At 33.4% G+C, this 20132-nt stretch overlaps 1 protein-coding gene across 1 annotated transcript in view; it reads right to left on the reverse strand.

The window, feature by feature from the left end:
* The window catches only part of CFTR (CF transmembrane conductance regulator), a 191478-nt gene that overhangs the window by 128688 nt on the left and 42658 nt on the right, over positions 1-20132 (reverse strand). The window contains exons 3-5 of the mRNA XM_074268208.1: positions 20015-20123; positions 3861-4076; positions 510-599 (exon numbers count right to left, since the gene is read on the reverse strand). Of these exons, the coding sequence (XP_074124309.1) occupies positions 510-599; positions 3861-4076; positions 20015-20123 (415 nt within the window). The remainder of the gene's footprint in view (positions 1-509; positions 600-3860; positions 4077-20014; positions 20124-20132) is intronic.

The raw sequence follows: 20132 nt of genomic DNA on the forward strand, positions 1-20132 counted from the left end.
CTGAAGAGATGGTCCATGGCTCTAAACCACTCCCCTCACATGGCTTGGGGGATGTTACAGACCCTATCATTCAGTAAGGCTGCTTAGAAGTCTTTACTTGAGGAGTGAGTTCCAGTTATCTCTTTCCAGAAGCAGTAAAAGGGAGCAGAGAGCCACCTCTTTTCCCTTCTCTCTTCTCCCTTCTGGTCTAATCTTCTCCAAAAATATAGACCTGATAACTCGGTAAATTTTGCTTATTAGGAAGTCATGTAACTGTGCTGAAGTTTCTCCTGAGTTGTGTAATATCATAGAATTCAGGCTAAACCTATTCTGAATCACTAATTAATTCAACCGGAGGAAATAGGGCTGAATGGGGCAGAGATCAAAATTTCATAATAATCAGGGTTTAACCATACATTGTTGTTATCTGACTCAGGGCTCCAAGCTATGAGTTTTGTGAAATTGTATAATATGTTTACATTAATTCTGTGATACAACAATAACAAAAGATTAAATGAGCTGCTACATACTTCGTCAAACTTGTTCAGATTGTTAGAAAGAAGACTGATAAGTTGTCCAGTGCTTATTTTATCCAGAACACGGCTTGACAGTTTTAAAGTCTGAAGAGAAAAAAAGAAAAAATTGGTCTTAAAGTGCCATCAAAGTATCATAGCATTACTAGCTATCTAGTAACATTATAAAACAAGTATTATATTAAACATGCTGTCTTTGCTTTTTAAAAACACAGAATATTATTTTAATTACTTAATATCTCTTTTAGATTTATAAGGTTATGTATTGTTAGGTTTTTATCTTCTAAAAGTTACATAGTAGATTCTTTTCAACAGCAAGGTGATTTAAGCCAGTTCCAATGGTCTTGTGATGGGGAGAGCCAGCTGCACCAGAGAGAGCTCTATGGGGACTGAGAATGGGTCACAACATAGTATTTTCACTTTTTAAGGATTGTTTGCTTGCATTTTTGTTTTCTTTCTCATTTTTTCCTTTTTGATCTGATTTTTTTCTTGTGCAGCATCATAATTGTGGATATATATATAAGAGGTGCACAAGTTTAACATATATTGGACTGCTTGCCAATTAGGGGAGAGAATGGGGAAGGGAGATAGAAAAAAATTAGAGCAAGGTGTTTCAAGAGTAAATGTTGATCACTTCCAATTGATCAATGATGGACAGAAATAACTACACCCAGAGAAGGAACACTGGGAAGCGAATATAAATTTTTAGCACTACTGTCTATCTACCCAGGTTACTTATACCTTCGGAAGCTAATAATTAATGTGCAACAAGAAAATGGTATTTACACACATATATTGTATCTAGGTTATATTGTAACACATGTAAAATGTATGGGATTACTTGCCATTGGGGGGAGGGAGTGGAGGGAGGGGATAATTTGGAAAAATGAATAAAAAAAATAAAAAAGAGTAAATGTTGAAAATTATGCATATATTTTGAAAATAAAGTCTTAAAAATTTTAAATAATAAATTAAAAAATAAAAACTATACAATGAATCCTTCCTCCTAGATATATAAGGATTTCCAAAGAACGTGGCATGAATGAATTAATATAGATATGTGTGTATATATAGACACACATATACATATATATTCATAATATATACACATATATTTATAATAATATAATTATACACAATACATATTATATATTATTATCTCATCTGATGCTTACAAATAACCCATGTAGTAAGAGAGCAATATTCTTAACAAGACTGAAGGCAAGGACCATATTTTATACTTCCTTGCATGAAATATTTCAGCACCAAGCTTTACATACAGAAAACATAGTGTGTATGTATGTGTGTGTGTGTGTGTTGATTTGATGTATTCATCCACTTAGAAAAATATTTTCATGAGGACCTAATTAAATTACACTAGCCCTTGTTTTTGTTTTGTTATTTTATTAGTATCTATGATTAGTGTTAAATTATAATTTAATTTGTTACCATTTAAAATGTTACCAGGTTGTGAAACTTAGAATTCAGAAATCCTAAAAATTGGAAAGGAATTGAGAAGACAAGGCTAGAGATGGGAGTGGTGAGTGGCTGCTTGCCATATGGGTAAAAACTTGCTGGCCATGGGAAAGGATGAGATAAGGGTAAATCTAACTCAGGGTCAAGTGTAGTACCTAAACTAGTTCCACGTAGGCTCATTATATTATTTTAGTGATGATAACTATGGATGCTGTGAGGGTGAGGCTGAAGAGATAAAATAATTTGGCAAGGACCCATGGGAAAAGAATGATAAAATGTAAATACCACTTATAGATATGTTCACAATCAGTATCTTCTTTATAATATTTTCCTATCTGATGCCCATATTATATAGACTCTAAACTCCAGAAAAAATATTACAAATTCTTGTCAGAAGACAGTGTTTTGTTCAGTTTTTAAACTGAGGATTACAATATTGATATTTTCTAATGCTTATTAACTTAGGACAACTACATCTGCAATGATTAGATTTAGAGAATGTGTTCTCTTTCTCTTCCCACTATAAAATTTTGTTTAATAATAAAGAACAAATGTTATAATTTTAGAAGAGAGAATATCTAGCTTTTCTATTATGAAATTGTTATTATGCTCTTCTCTGATGATGAATTACATATTATTTGTCTTTATTAGCTCAATAAAGTCACCATTTTTAAAAAATGAATGGTGAAGAAATCACCAAACATCTCTACTGCAATACTTTTCTATTCCTACTTGGGAGAATTAGGAAGCCATATATTGTATTGTTAAAACTAGCCCTAGCATATGTCATTATAATAGCTCTAAATCCTGTTTGGACAATAACATGTCTTGAGCTAAATCCACTTACAGTGCTTTTGGCAAATTCAGGCCCTTTTTTGAATGCTTGCCATTACAAACAGAGGTAGGGTAGATTGAATGAGCACGTACTTACTGCTAGCATGTAATGCATATTCTAGTACAAATAATGAGATTTGCAGGTTTCCTCGGAATGTAAAAGCAAGCCCCATATGAGACTGTACTTTTTTTTATTACAACATGCTAAGGCTGTGGGTATTCTTATTATAGCTTATAATAATTCTTTTTTTTCTTTTTAAGAATTTAAAACATCATATTCCATCTTTTCTTTAATCTTACTTCCATCAATTAATTTTAAAGGTCAAATTATGTGCTAATTTTTATGCAGATGGTGATAGTCACTTTAATAGGAAATAAAAAATGCTGAAAAAAATAAGCCAGCCTTTATTCACTTGGCAAAGTTTAAGTTTAAGAAGAAGAAAAAAATATATAGTTTAGTAGTATGAATGGCGCATCTGTAGTCAAAAGATTTGGGTTCAAGTCCTATGTTGCTACCTCTGTGACAAACCACTTCTCTCTTTAGGCATCAGTAAAATAAGGAGATGGGAGTGGATATTCTCTAAGGTGACTTGTAGCTTGGAAGCCTACAATGGACTATAATATTAATTAATTTTAAATATGACTTATTTTGAAATTGATGTTTCAAGACATCAGTAACTTGACACTTGCATTTCTGGTAGAAATTCAATATAAGCACTGATCAAGCATCTACTATATACCACTTGGCTACCTGCTGAGAATAGAAACAAAAAAATTCTCCTGGATAATAATCTGTTTAAAAAAAAAAGAAAGAATATAAGAAAGAAGAAGGGGAAGGGAGAAAGAGGAGGAATAGGTAGATTTTAAATACTTTTCTAAAGCTTACTTTAAAACCCAAACATTTATGATTTCTATCTGATTATGAATTCATGGCATCTAAAAAAAGCTTCCTACTATCAGAATTCATTCACAACATATACCAAGGTGACCTTGCTACTCTGCCATCACATATTTTAAGAAGACGTCTGAATGAATTACCTTTTTGTAAATCAGACTAAACAGGGCTATTCTCATCTGCATCCCCATGTGATGAAGGCCAAAGATGGCAGGGTGTAGAAGCAGTGTCCTCACTATAAAGAGAAGGCATAGACCTACGCCTAGATAAATTGCAATGGATCTTTCTGCTTTGTTGTCAGGATCATAGGAGGCTATGATTCTTCCCAGTAAAAGAGGCTGCACTGCTTTGGTTACTTCCTGCAGAGGCAGAAAAACAAAAACATAAAAAGTAAGTTGCAGTTATCTCATTTAAATAATACAAAGAGTCTTAGAGTATCAATTTGAAAAGGTTCACTTTGTAGGAAGGATTTAGATGGGATGGAGCAGAGATCCACATCTGGTATATATATGCTTTTACTGCATATTCTTTGACTTATCCTCAGTGATAACACATATTTATCTTTTGGATAGATAGAAACTTCTCTTCCAAAATCTTTTTGAGACAAGATGAATGAAAAGGATAAATAAGCAAACCAAGTGATAACATTGGTTTTTGCTGGTGGTGTTGTTTCAAAGCATGACAACAAAAAGATGATGGAGGTTTTCTTGGGTGGCTGCTAAACTAGCCCTGAAGAAAAAGCTAAAAAATAAGTTACCCAAAATGTTTTGAGCAATGGCAATATCACTAGAAAGAACCTAGAGTAGAGGTTTTAACCTTATTTTGTGTGACAGATTGGTTTGGCAGTCTATTTAAAACAACTTTTTCAGAATAATGTTGGGTTTTTTTAATTGAAGGAAAAGATTCAATTTTAGTGAGTGGCTAGTGAAAACAAAATGTAATTCAATTCCCATTCAAGTTCAAAGACCTTCTAAAATCTACCTATGAACTCCTTAAGGACATGAGAACCCCCAATTTAAGAAAATGATTTAGAGATTCTCCGGAGGACTGACTGCTTTAAAGGATATGCCTTCATTTTCTTTTTAATCTTTTTGTAAAAATTTTGTTGTTCAATTGTTTCAATCTTGTCTAATTGTGACTCCACTTCAGATTTTCTTGGCAAGCATGCTAGAGTGGTTTGCTATTTCCTTTTCCAGCTCATTTAACAGATGAGGAAACTGAGGCAAATTGGGTTTAAATGAATTGTTCAGAGTCACATAGCTAGTAAGTATCTGAGACAAAATTTGAGCTCAGAAAAATGAGTCTTCCTGACACTAGACCTGGCACTCTATGTATTGCACCATCAATATTGAAAAATTCCTGAGGATTTTTAAAAATTTTATCTCATGGGTCTACATTCTTGTCTAATATAGCTAGTTATTTGGCAATGGACAGATGAAAGAGAAAAGTACCTAGATTTTTCCATATTAAATACAAATATGAATCCAAAAAGCTCCACGTATAATTGCATCATTTGAACCTGTGATCAAATATTTTGTTGTTTTTTCTCCCTAAATATCACTGTAATATCTGGATAATTTTACTTCCCTTGTAGCTTACTGAACTAAGGATGGTTCTAAAATAGGACTAAAGAAAAGAGCTTCCTCTGCCAAATGAGAAGGGAAACTGGATTAAAAAATAAAACATTAATTTAAAATATGAATCTCCCAAGGCAAGTTTTAGTTCTCAATAATTAGAATTGTAACTACTGCCTCCATTATTCATTTTATTTCTCTTTATCTAAAAGTGTGAGCAAGCAAGCCATTCTGCATATCAGGTTCCTCATTTGGAACATGTAGGAGTCATATGAGTTATAGTAGATGATCTATGAATCCCTTTTAATTTGGGTTTTTTTTTGTTTTTTTGGGTTTTTTTGTGAGGCTCAGAGCTAGTAGGTGTCAGTGTTTGAGGTCACATTTGAATTCAAGTCCTCTTTACTCTAGCACCAGTCCTCTATTCACTGTGCCACCTAATTGCTCCATCCCTTTCAATTTTAAATCTATGTTCTAATCATCTTCACTACCATGAATTGTCTCTTTTGTATGTTTCTTTATTTTTGTGTATACACAATATACACCTTTCTCACATAACTCTAACAGACCAGCTCTCAGTTTATCCCTAGTCTATTAAACCAAAACATACAAGAGCTTACAAACATTTTAAGATTACTCAGTGAAGAAGCAACTTCTCTTCTGTGTATTAGACTTTTTAAACAAAAGAACCTGATCTACTACATGTTTTATAGCAAGGATAGCACTAAAGAAATATAAGAAAAATAATATTACATCATTTAGATTTGGAAAAGATTCTAATGATTACTTGGTCCAACACAATAATTGGAACACATGAGAAAACTGAGTCTATTTGCTCTTAAATAAATTTGCTCTAAAATTTGCTTAAATACTAAGAAGCATAGTGAGCATTCAGGTCTTATGACTTGAAATCCAGTTCTTTGTATACTACAATAAAGTCTCCTATTTTCATTTTTACAAGTGATAGCTATCATTGTTTATGTTTATCCAGTGTTTTAGAGTTAACAAAGCCTTTTCTCCTGTTTTATAGATGATGAAAAGGAGGCTCAATTTATATAGCTAAGCAAGCAACTTAGTAGTAGAGTCAGTATTCAAATCCATTTCTGATTCCATAAGTAATTTTTTTATACCATGACACTTTTTAAGAAAAAAATTAGACAAACTTAAATCTGAAGTCAACATTTTTCCCTCTGCTGCCAGAACCTGGAAATCTAATAAATATAGAAAGCTTATATATGTTTACAGGAGGTTGCTCAAAAGACTATTGATGAATTGAGTCCTCTCAACCCCCTTTACAAAATTATAGATAGGTATTCTTTGTCAGAAAAGGAAATTTCCTAAGGAACTAGATGTTTTCATTCCGGTTCAGCACTGAAGGGTCAGTGGTATGTGTGTCATCCCTGACTGGTCTTTTATGTGTCTCCATGATGTAATCATTTCTGCCTTTCCTATAGACCACCAAAGAGGAAAGGTTCTCTTGACACAGCTCCCACAACTGGGAACACATAGAGACCAATGGAAATTTGTTATACATTTCAAAGCACGCGCTTATCAGTCAATGGTGAGCCAATGTGAAAATACACCTTCATGAGAACTTCCTCTTCCTCACAGAGGTCCATGCCCCATAATTTCACTGAGTCGATTGAAGGACAGTTTAAGAATTCCCAGATCAATTCCATTATTGCATATGGTATAAGCTAATAATTCATAAATGATTACACACACCAAAAATCATTTATATGTGTCACAGCTTCTCACTATTGTTTTCAATAATTAAATAGCTCATGGAGACAAGAGACTATAATGCCAGAGTAGATACTGAGATGACCTGAGGGAGGGAGGGAGAGAGGGAGGAAGGAAAGGAAGGAAGGGAAGGGTAAATCATAGATCTAAACCCTATTTACTTATTGAATTTGTGAACCAGAAGCTATTTAACTCATATTCATTTTTAATCAGTCTATTTCTGTTATAAAGATCTTTCATTGAAAGGACAGTTGATTTTTTTTTCTCCAGAATAATTGGTCTGCACTGTTATTTGCACAATTTCCTCTATTTATAACAAATCAGATATCTCTTCCATTCTCATTTAATAGCAATCAACAAAAGCTCATAAAGTGTTAATGTTGCTGGAAGAATCAATCATTTATTTCATTGTAAGTATCAGAAAATAAATATGCACTCCTTTCAAGTCCTTACTTCTTTTCCAATAATGATATGATAGATTACTAGATAAAGACAGTCAAAAAATATAGAACATTAATAATACCAATATCAAAACTATACTTTCCTTAAAAATATGTAAATATTTCTATGGGTTGGATGTTGCCTATATATTCAATGTCAAAATGAATATTATCAGGGAGAGAATTATACTATGACAGCTAAGACTTTTATGATTGGGACTTAGGTTTAACCATTTATTTTCCTTCCTAATAAGCAATAATGAAACTCCTATTCATTCTCTTATTTTTCTAACCTCTACTCCAATAAACCCTTTAGATGAATTTGTTTGTAGTTTCATACAAGGAAAGAAAATCTCTATCAGCCTCTGAATAGGACACCTGTTTTATATACCAGCATTACTAAATTAGTTAGAATTTTGAATCAACACTTACTATAAAATTCATGGTCTTTAAAACTGTTTTGACAAAGACAATGGTAGTATCAGTAGAGAAAAGGATATGTTTATAGGAGAAAAACCTGAATTATTTGTGGTAATGACAGCTCTGATAAGGTGACTATCTGCAAACAGTAAATAGACTCCCATAAACTTCTCAAAAACTGTAAAACTGTTGACAGTTCAAGGACAAAAGCAGTACTGTTTAGTGTGTGGGGTTCTTTTTTTCCTGAATCTTTTAAACTATATATTCTCTCATGTTTACTAAGTAAATCATATATGGGATGTGCTTAGATTTCCCATTCATTTAAATACCAAAGTCATAGTATGACTAAAGGAAATAATTTTTTTATATTTGGTTATTTGAGAAAATTTTTCTCAAATTCAGAATTTTTCTATATGAAGACAGTAAGTAGAGATTTTTCATATCCTTGTATGCATGTCCCTCTATTGAATTTCTTTCCTAAGCCACAGGAAGATTCCTACAATTCCACAGTATAAAACACTCTAATCAACTGCACATTTACAATAAATGAGAATTAAATCACGTTTTTAGAAATTCCTTTTAGATGTGTCATGAATCTTTACCAACACTGAACACCAACCAAAATAAGGTAGAATTCAGTGTAATTGAATGACTTCCAATTTATTTTGGTATTACATTTCTATAACTCTCTTGCTCATTTAGAAGACCTCTAATGTTAGTAACTCACATTTATGCATTATATAATATTTATAATACACTTTCTTCACACTATTCTAAAGGAGATAGCATGAGTTTTTTTTAAACACTATTTTACCAAAAAAAGAAAGAAAAAGGAAGGAAGGAAGGAAGGAAGGAAGGAAGGAAGGAAGGAAGGGAGGGAGGGAAGGAGAGAGGAAGGGAGGGAAGGGATGGGATGGGATGGGATGGGATGGGATTCAAGGGGAAAAAGAGAAAAAGGAGACTCATAAATATAAAATCAGAAAATATTAAAATTAGAAGTTACTATGTTGGTAAACTTGTGTAACTTTTCACTGGACACAAATTCCCCACTATTTCAGAGAAGTGGTGAGTCAACTTCTACCTCCACACTCTCAGTAACAAGGGACTCAGTAAGTCATAAGGCAAACCATTTCTTAAAGAAACAAAAACCCTCTAATTGTTAGAAAAGTCTAATACTGAGCTGAAATCTACCTATTATTTTCAACCATTGGTTTTGTCTTCCAAAATTACCAAGATTATCTAACATCTTTTGTAGACAATACCAATTCAAATATTTCAAAATAGATATGTCTTTAAATCTTCCTTTTTGATCATAAATGTCAACAGTTCCTTCAAAATTTCTTTAGATGAGTAATAGAATCTGTAGCTTCTTCTAGGATTATGAAACTGAAGGAAAGGAAATAGTCACAGTAATAACTGACCCTGATGCAAGAAGCATCATCATTCCATTTTCTTTTGACTCTAAAACTGACTCATGAGGAGCAGTTATTCACAATTATGGACACCCAATGTGTCACCAAGTACATGTCCACATGCGCAGGATCACATATTTAAAGCTGGATGCAATTTTAGAGTCCAGTGTAGTCCAATAAATGAGGAAATAGAAATTTGATGATGTGTAATGATTTCCCAAGTTTTCAAAGGTAGTAAGTAAACATCAGAGGTGAAATATGAGCACAAGTCCTCTGCAGAATGTTGATACATGTGGAAAGAAAGTATATACAGACTCCACACCATAACATCCATGTTATATCAAACAGCTAGGTGGCCCAGGAGATAGAATGCTAAGCCTGGAATCAAATTCTACTTCAGACACTTACTACATGTATTATACTGGGCAATCACCTAATGTTGTCTGCCTCAATTTCTTGGGGATAATAATAGTAGGAGTTAGGAGGATCAAATAAGAAACTGTTTCTACAAAGGGCTTAGCATAGGGTCTGGTGTAGATTAAGCAATTAATAAATACTTGGTTTTTTCCCCTCCCTTCCACATTACTACAATGAAATTCCTGTCATCCTATTCCATTTTTCTTCATACTTTCTACCAAGATCTCTTTAAGAGAAAATCTCAAGATTCAATTATACCTCACTGCTCAAATTGTAGTGAACATAAACTGTTTGCAGTGGTAACTTTCATTTTTGGCTTCATATCCTACTGTCTAACACAGTGCCCACAGAATAAATATTCAATAGACACTTGTTAAATTGAGTTTCATCCTCTTAAGTAAAAGTTCCCTTGTGAGCTGTATTTCCCTTTTTATCCTACAAGTCGGCCATACTCTGATCCTTATTCTGCTAATTATAGCATTATTCTAAGTTCCCTACTTTCCTATTTTCACTTCTATCAAGATATTACTGGATCCCAATTCCATCATCCAGGAGCTCATGCTTACTTCAGTGTCATCTGTAAATGTGAGAAACATGCTTTCTATATCTTTATACAAATCACTGAATAAAATGTTGAACAAAATAGAAGTATGGAGATACCTTCCAAATGCAACCTAATATATTGCTACAGTTTTATCTTGGTCAACAACTCTTTGAGATAACATAACAGACTTTACAAAATGTCTTGCTAAAAACACAATATGTTATACTTACAATATTTCACTGTTGTATTAATCTTAGAACTTTATCAGCAAAAATCAACAAGGCTAATGTGACCTTACTTGATCTTAGTAAATTTTTACATGTATGGTCACTGAATAGCTGTCAGCAATTTTTATAAAATCAAAAGAGGTGCCATAAGATTGCTAGGACCCATGACCTCTGACTGATGGAGGACCATCAGTTCTTATAAGGGCTTGTCTGAAAGAATAAAGAGTGGCTCAGAGGGCATTGTCAAGGATGCATCCAATCTTGTGACATGGATTAATCTGGAATCCAAATAACAGACTGAAGCCCTCAAAGATGTCAAGATTTAGAGGCTAATACCATTATTTCTGATGTAACTTAAACACAGCCTCATATGGTGAGGCCCTAAGCTGTAACTTATTTAGCATGTGTGTAAATCTTACACTGAATTCATTAATTTCAGACCATTCTAGGGACCCACACAAAACAGAAAAGCATAATGACACACAGGAATAAAAGTTGTAGTGCAGTGCCAAAAAAAGATTTCTCTTGGATCAATTCCACTATTTTCTTCTAAGAGCTCTGTAAACATCAATTGAATGAACTAGCCTTACAAACACTAACCAATAAAAGTTCTCCAAACTTTCCTGGAAGGCCATAGCCAGCATTATCATGGAGAAAAGACCAGCAATGGCTTTGGAGTAGCTGCACACAGAGCTGACATTCCAGCCCCATAGTTCAAATGCCATGCTGTTTGTTGGCAGTGTTTTTTTATTATTTGTCTTTTTATAGTGGAAAACAAAAATCATCTTCATTTTTAAAAAGAAAAAGGTCGATTTTGAAAATTGTGGATTGGAGTAAGCAAAATTAAGGGCTGTCACGAAATCAAAACACTGAAAACATAAACTGAACAGTTTCTAGCATCAGAAAACTTTAAAGCATCTTCTCAGATAAAAAAAATGCAATCCTATGAACTAAGGAAGTTTATGAAACACATAAGATACACTTAAAAGGAGAGTTTCTCAATTTTCCACTCCAAAGATCATCTTTATTTTCTAAGTACTAACACGTTAACCAATCAATAACCTGTTTTGAGCTTGAAGCTTCTCATGACTACAATAGTTTTCTTTGTGACAGCTCAGTGATGTGCTTCAACACCTCAAAACTCCACGTTTTCATCTTTGTGAGTACTCCTTCCAACAAGGTGCCATGACCTCTGACTGTCAGAGGACCATCAGTTCTTACAAGGGCATGTCTGAAAGAATAAAGAGTGGCTCAGAGGGAGTTGTCAAGGATGCATCTGATCTTGTGAAATAGATTAATCTGGAATCCAACTAACAGACTGAAGCCCTCAAGGATGTCAAGATTTAGAGGCTAATATCACTATTTTTGTAGACACAAAATATATATTCTTCCAAACCTTAGTAGAAAATTTTGAGTAAATTTCAGGGAAAATAAGAAGGCAGATTCTTCAAACTAGAAGTTGGTAAGGTTGACTTTGATTCCAGATGGAATTATAAAACATATTATTAAAAGGGTGTTATATAATAATTTAGAAAAGGAAGTGCTGATTACCAAAGGCTAACATTAACTAACTCATCAAGAACAGGTAATGCTAGATTAGCCTTATTTCCTTTTTTTGAGAAGGTTACTAGACTGGTAAATCAGGAAAATGCTCTAGTTATAGTAGTTCTAGATTTAAGTGAGTCTCGTGACAAGTCTCTCATACTATCCTTTTGGACAAGATAGAGAGATGTGGTATAGATGTCAGTACACCTAGGCACATTTAAAATGTAAAGAATGATGAATTGTTAGTAAAATTTATTTGAGCTATGAAAAAATGAAATATATTACCTTGGAAGGTAGTGGTTTGTCCCCCTTAGAGTGTTCAAGAAAACTTTAAGTGACCACTTGTCCATTAGTGTAAAGGAAATTCATTTTTTGGTATATGTTGGATTAGATTGGCCATTACAGCCCCTTCCACCCTAAAATTCTATAAATGTCAACCACTATTAAGCAAGATTCTTTGATCTACAACAGGCAAAAATCATTCCTATTCATTCTCTGGGCAGTTCTCTAGAGTTATGACATCTGTTTCTCTTTCCTTTAACTAACTTAAAATGCTCTCCTGATGTGTTTCTAGAATCTAGTTTCCATACTAGCTCCTTGACTCTTTCATATCTTCTTTCAGATAAGTTTCTTCTAAAAGTGGTATATCATAGAACTTATTGTCATATATAGTAATTAACATGCTACCAAATATTGGTCATATTAATGAGATTATAGCTTTCTTGTATTAAAAATGCCAAATTCACTTTGTTTAATTTGGTGTATATTATACACACACACACACACACACACACACACACACACACACACACACACATATAATACTTAGGAACAGCATCTGTAAAAATAAATGGCCTGAAAGGCATATACATATATATATATATATATATATATACATACACACACACATATATATAGATACACATATATATAGATACACATATATATACACACACATCTATATATACACATATATATACACACATCTATATATACACATATATATACACACACACACATATATATATACACACACATATATATATATACACATATATATATATATGAGTTGAGTATCTCAAGTTATATGTAATTTTTACTGATGCTCTTTCTAATTATTTTTTTCATGCGAATTGCTGAACATCTTTTTTTTTTTCACTCTTAGTCCATTTTTTCTATCAAATCTATTGTCCTCCATGATGTCTGGCCACTTTCCCCTCTCCTTTTATTTTTGTTTGAAAATCTTCTCAATGCCATTTTCTAGCCAAATACGCTCTTCTCTATTCACATAATGTATTATATTTCTTGAAAGGGTCATTATTCTCACATTTTAATCATTGTCCCAAATCCTATTTTTCAACACAAATCTTTGTGCTATATGTTCATTTCTAAAATCTTCTTTTCTATTTCAGAGTCCTTACCTTCAATACTAGGTGTGATGAAATCCTTCTGAAACTTATATTTTCATTACCTATGCTCCCAAACTAAAAGCATTGTTGTGTCTAATACAATAAAGTAAAGTGATTATACTGTAAATAACCTGAAAGATGTATTACTTGTAGTATGAACATTAATATTTTCTTATAGAAAGGTCTGCATGCTCTTCACTTATATTGAAAATTTAACTGAAAATTAACAGATTCAAAATGAGCTTTTTAATTCTATTTTAATTCAATAGAGGCATGTACCTTTGTTGTTGTTTTCCTTAGCATTTTTAAGCTATAAAAAGACTTTTTAATATTTCTACTAGGGAAGGTTGCATCTATTAATTTGCAAATAATCTGGTCCATTTGGATTTTACACATCTGTATTTTGGAACACATCTTATGGGGTGATGTGATGGAGATGAATAGTTATAACTGTCTTTTCTATGCAGAGGGAGAAAAACTTCCTTGTAAAAAGTATCATCATAAGACAGATTTGTTTGAATTATTTGTCCCATATATAAAGTAATTCATAGCACACTCATTCTCATTATAGCAAGAAAAGTTTGGAAGTGATATGTAGCCATGTGATCTTTTCCCAATTTATAATATCTGTGACTCTGATAGTGTATATGTATGTATACGTGTGTGTGTATGTATACACGCACACATAATAGCTTCTGTCAAACTCCCAGGATTGTCTAAAATAGGGTTGAATACTGAATAAGGATCAATGAAAAATTAACCTGATGGTCCAATATTTTCTAGCAATGTGCTAGGTACCCTTCCCCACCTCCCCCACACACATATCCCCCACATATAAGAAGGCAGCAGGATATAGTGCAGAGGACACAGAACTTAGACTCAGAAGGGCCAATATTCAAATGCTTACCAGTTGTGTGATCCTGAGCAGGTCACATAACCCTTCTGGGACTCAATTTCTTCATCTAAAAATTATTTGCTTCAATAGCCGCTAAGGTTCTTTTCTGCTCAAAATCTATGATCTTATCTTAAATAAGATAGAGAAGAAGAAAATCTCCTGTCAGAAAAGAAAACATGAAGAATTGGGAGCCAACGAAGGAGCCTCTTTCTCACACCTCCATCTTGCCAAACAAAGAATCAAGGGCCCTATATGAAAAGCCCCAAAGTCCAGAAAACAATGGGAAGAAAGATTGTGTCCTGAACCACATTATGAGCATGAACTCATAAGGAGTAGAGAGGGACTCAAAGTTATAAAGAAACAACATGAGGTTGGTTCTCCCATTGTTGTATGAAGGAACTCTGTTCTAAACCACTTTAGAGTAGATAGCTGCTGCCTGAAAACTCATATTTCTAAAGTATAAATCCCAGAGGGCCAAGAAAAGGTGTTGAATTAATTAGAGATGATAGCAAGTCACACTAGAAGCAGAAAATAGTCGGAAGAAATCCTGTAAACAGACCCCATTAGACTATGAGGGTCAACTCATCAATTCCTCATCTCTCCCAATATGTTATGAGGTTGGAGAAGACAACAACATGGGGAAGGAATAAATATAATCCCTACATTTGGAGCACTAGGGACAAGAGCAGAAGGCATTTCAGGTGCCTTGTTTGATGAGAACATTTAAAGGAATCCCAAAGTTCCAACAGGAAGCCTCACTTAGATAAGGTAACATACAATTTTCTCCAGAGAAACCCCACATTAGACTATTGCTTTGATTGCTTTAAACAATGCTGCTCTGGCTATTGAAGCCTCAAAATGACCAGCAAGCTTTCACATCCTATAAGTCAATACAGGATCTCTGAATCTGCATTATCATCTGAAGTTGTCATTGTTTTGAGAAGACCTGCAGTAGTCTATGAAGTCATAATGTACCAAGAGAATAAGACAAAAGGCTTACCAAAATAAGATGAAAAAAATAATAGGCATGATACAAAAAACAGGCAAGTCCTTGAGGAATGGAAAGGAGCAGCAAAAAATCAAGGAAGTGATAGAAAATTTGCATATATAAATTAGCCATTTCCTCACATAGACACTTATAGTATAAGTCAGCTACTACAGTGCCTAGCTATTCCATTGCATATTAACTTATGAATAGAGCAAAATCATGATCCAAACTAGGGTTGGGGATAACTATTAGAATGACTGATTTCAAGCTAGAAGTCAGAACACAAAAGTGAGGTGTTCAAACAGAGTTATGAATTAAAGTAACCTCTCTCACCCAAAATGGTATTCACATGTGAATGGCCATTTTCCTTCCTTGCTATTTCAAACTATGAATATATATGGATCTGTTTAGGGAAGAAAAGGGATGATATAATAAGGACCTATATTGGTTCATTTACTCCATTGGTCAAAGAAACAATACCAGGATATACTCTGGCCTTTTCAAATCATAAAGGCAATCAGTCTATAATGCAAAAATCATCCTAAACTCTGCTAACCTACATAGGATCAAAAGGATATGGATGAAGCTTCCTATTACCATAAAAGGCAGTACTGATCCAGGAAGGTAAGCTGTGACAGAGTAGGCACCTGAAATAAATACCAGACTATCTATTTTTGCTGGCATAGAAGCAAAGTAAAAGAAAAAGGGCAGAAGTAAAAACTGAGGCAAAGAGACATTAAGAGTATAAATCTGGATTATCCTCATAAATATTCTCGTTATTGTTTTTAATGAATCAGCTAGATGGAACAATGAACCTGGAATTAAAAAGATCTTCAAATCCAGACTTAATCTGCCTGCCCAGTTCCTACCTCTGAAAAATGGGAGTAATAACAACACTGATCTTTCAGAGTTGTTGAGTATCAAATGAGATGATATTTTTAGGGCTTTGCAAACCTCAATACTCTAGATAAATACTAGCTATTATAATTTATCATAATCATATTTTTGGTCAGTCAGCTAGCAAGATAACTACTAGTTTGCCTTTGCTGAGAAAAGTTTATCCTTATCCAATCCTTGTTTTCAGTTTCTTAATTATTGAGATATTGGCACAACCCTAATGGAAACCTAATTATTTGAGATAACATGTTGGGAATACTATTTGTTTGACTGCTGACAAGGTTTAAGGAAATTAAGTCTGTATTTCATGGTGATATCACAAATATGACATGAAATGATATAAATATGTCACTTAACCAAGCTCTCTCATAACCTTAATTTCCTTTTTTGTCAACCTTCCCAGGGGTAATCATAAATAATACAATTCTTTTTATCATGATGAAACTGAAGTGAACTGCACTACTATAGCTATGAGATTCAAGGGAATCAGAAAATAAATAAATGTATTCATGGTGGTTCTTTTTTCTTTTTAAAAACTTTAAAATTATTATTTATTTATTTAAGTTTATTTATTTATTTATTTATTTATTTGTTTGTTTATTTATTTGTTTATTTAAACTTTTTTTTTATTTTGAGTTCCAAACTTTCTCCCTCCTTTCCACACCCACCAGAACCCACTGAGTAGGCAAACAATATTATATCAATTGTTGTTTAATCATGTCCATCTTTTTATGACTTCATGGACAAAACTGTTAGTAGGATTTTCCTGGCAAATATACTTAAATGATTTTCCATTTCCATCTAAAATGCAGAGATTAAGTGCTTTGATAAGGATCACACAACTAATAAGAGTCTGAAGCTGAATTTTAATTCTTATCTTCTTGACTCCAGATTCTATACTCTATCCACTGAGCTACCTAATTATTTCCATGATATTAATTGTACGTATAAAATCATATAAAACATATTTCAATATTAGCTTTTTTTAATGACAAGAAAAACAAAGTAATAAAATGATATTCAATTTGTATTCAGAGTTCATCAATTCTCTCTAGAGGGTGGATAGCATTTTTTCATCATAAGTTCTCTAGAATTATCTTGGATCATTGTATTGTTCAGAGTAGACAAGTCTTACACAACTGATCATCACTGCAACATTAATATTACTGTGCACAATGACCTTTCAGTGTTATTCCCTTCATTCTGCATCAATCCAAACAGAAAGGGAGTAGTATTCAGGCTCACCTGCAATTTTGGGGAAGCAGTAATTATACAAAGGAGGATAATGCATATGGAGAAGATGAAGACATTATTCAACATAAAATATATAATAGATCAACATCTAAGGAACAAATTGGAGCTATTATTGGATCTGGATCATTATAATCATAGACTAGTATATAGTAGAAGAGAATATTTTGAAATATTAGGTCAGAATTATTGAATTGAAAGAGACTTTGAAAAACATATATCCTGATACCATCAGTTTACTGACCAACTAGGGTTCAAAGAGGCCTGGCTTAGTCCAGGATACCCAAGGATTTATCTGTCTGTTTGTCTATCACTGTCTCTATCTGTCATTCAGAATAACTGTAAAATACTTCTATATAATATGTTCAAGGAATAAATTCTAGTATGATTCCTCTAAAGCCAAAGATCATGAAACAAGAGAATATAAAGGTATTTTAAAATAAGAATTGGATTATGTGATCGATCACCATGCCAATGTTCTGAACTCTAATTTCATTTAGCACAAAGAATGTACAAAGTCCTCAAAATGAACTTATTTCTTTTTTTAAAATTAAATAATAATGGGGAATGTGGACTTTGTCTTCTTCCATCTTGCCTTCTATGCCAGCTCATAATACATACCACTACTCAACAAAAATTAAAATTCCCAACATCCTCTCCAAAAAGGGAAAAAAAGGAACTGCTACTTTTTCAATCATATAGTGGAGTTATCTTTTAGAAATCATAATTTAAGTTTTATAGTTGAAGAAACTGAAATAGATTAAATTATTTATCTAGGGTCATACAATAATATATCTGAAAAAGGATTTGACCTTGGGTCTTCTGGACTTCAGGTCCAGCACTTTATCCACTATACAACCAACTACCTCTCAGATAATTATCTAATCGTGTAACAATGGTGCAATAGAAAGCACATTTGCTTTAGAGCCAGAGAACCTGGAATCAAATAGTATTTCTGCTGATCACTATCCATATAACTTTGGGTAGGTCACAAACTTGCTAGGGCAAAATTTCCTCATCTTCAGTATGGATAGACAGGACTATATGATCTCTGAAAGATAGAACATAAAAACAGCTCTAATGTGAAGACTAAATATGTTTGTAATCTCTGTCACCAACTTTTCCACGTTAGAGCTGAAGAGTTCAAGAGAATGTTGTTCTGACAACATATAGAATCAAAGTTACTCTTAGAAAGCAAGTTAAGTTAACACTCCAGGTTGTCTTTTCAATACTGTCTCTGGGTTTAGCATCTCAGTCTAGTCACATTTACCCTGATGAAATACATGATAAGTCTTATGAAGGCAGTACAAGGTGGTCACTTGCCTATAATTCCACAATGTATAATTCCAATAATCTTGCTTTTATATCACAGAAAACAGATTTAGGCCCCTCAAAAGGGGGCCTAAAGGAAACAAAGGCCTAAAAGACTTGAAGTCACTTGCCCAAATTCATATAGCAGATCAATAACAGAGTCAAAGACAGATAACAATTTTCTTCTAGTGCTATTTCTGCCAATCACAACTCTGGAAAGCAAAGGCAACATTTAATCCAAGGCACAGAATAAACAATGAACTGGTACTGAAAGAGTAATTTTTGAAAGAAACAATTTATATTAGTGCATTGTTATATTTAATTTCCCATTTATAATCCAAGTCAAAATGGAAAGCACACTTGCTTTGGAATTTGCTTCAAAGTTGGTTTAGCTTTGAGTTTCGTGAATTCTGTGTGCTCCTATCTTGCACTAGTACTGGTCTTTATGATCTTCCTTCCTTCCTTCCTTCCTTCCTTCCTTCCTTCCTTCCTTCCTTCCTTCCTTCCTTCCTTCCTTCCTTCCTTCCTTCCTTCCTTCCTTCTTTCTTTCTTTCTTTCTTTTCTTTCTTTTCTTTCTTTTCTTTCTTTCTTTTTCTGAGGCAATTGGGGGTAAGTGACTTGCCCAGAGTCACACAGCTAGGAAGTATTAGTTGTCTGAGACCATATTTGAATTCAGCTCCTCCTGACTTCAGGGCTGGTGCTCTGTGCACTACACCACCTTGCTGCACGAATGACCCCTCTTTCAATATAGATTTAGAGCTAAAAGTTTATCTAAGAAGTCATGTAGTCCAATCTACTTATATTGCAGATATTAATTTTAATTTTAATTTTTAATTTCTATACCAAAAATTTGAAGTTCCTTCCTGGCTACAATGGTCCAGCTTGTAAGTTTTTCCTCACACATTACTGAAAAGAACCCAAAGCAAATTGCCAGCCCATAGTATCAGTCCCATTGAAATAAAATATTGGAGTCAGACAGGCCTGAGTTGAAATCCAGCCTCATATACTTACTACTTGTGTGACCCCAGCTAAATGATTTAACCTCCTTCAGCCTTAGGCCACACATCTGCACATCTGCCCATACATTTACAGGAATGATGAAAGCATAACATAATACATGCAAAGTGTCTGATAAACCTTAAGCTGTAAAGAAATGCTAGCTACTGCAATTATAGAGATCAGGAACATTTTATATGTCTATGATGAATTTATTTCCAGCATCCTTACCCCTAAGTATAATATGATTCCATGAAAAACAAATCTCCAGAAAAAACATCGCCGAAGGGCATTAATGAGTTTGGGTTTTTTCTTTGATGCCAGCTCTCTGTCCCATTCCCTGAAACAT

The sequence above is a fragment of the Sminthopsis crassicaudata genome, chromosome 5 (assembly GCF_048593235.1).
Source record: "Sminthopsis crassicaudata isolate SCR6 chromosome 5, ASM4859323v1, whole genome shotgun sequence".
NCBI classification, from domain to species: Eukaryota; Metazoa; Chordata; class Mammalia; order Dasyuromorphia; family Dasyuridae; genus Sminthopsis; species Sminthopsis crassicaudata.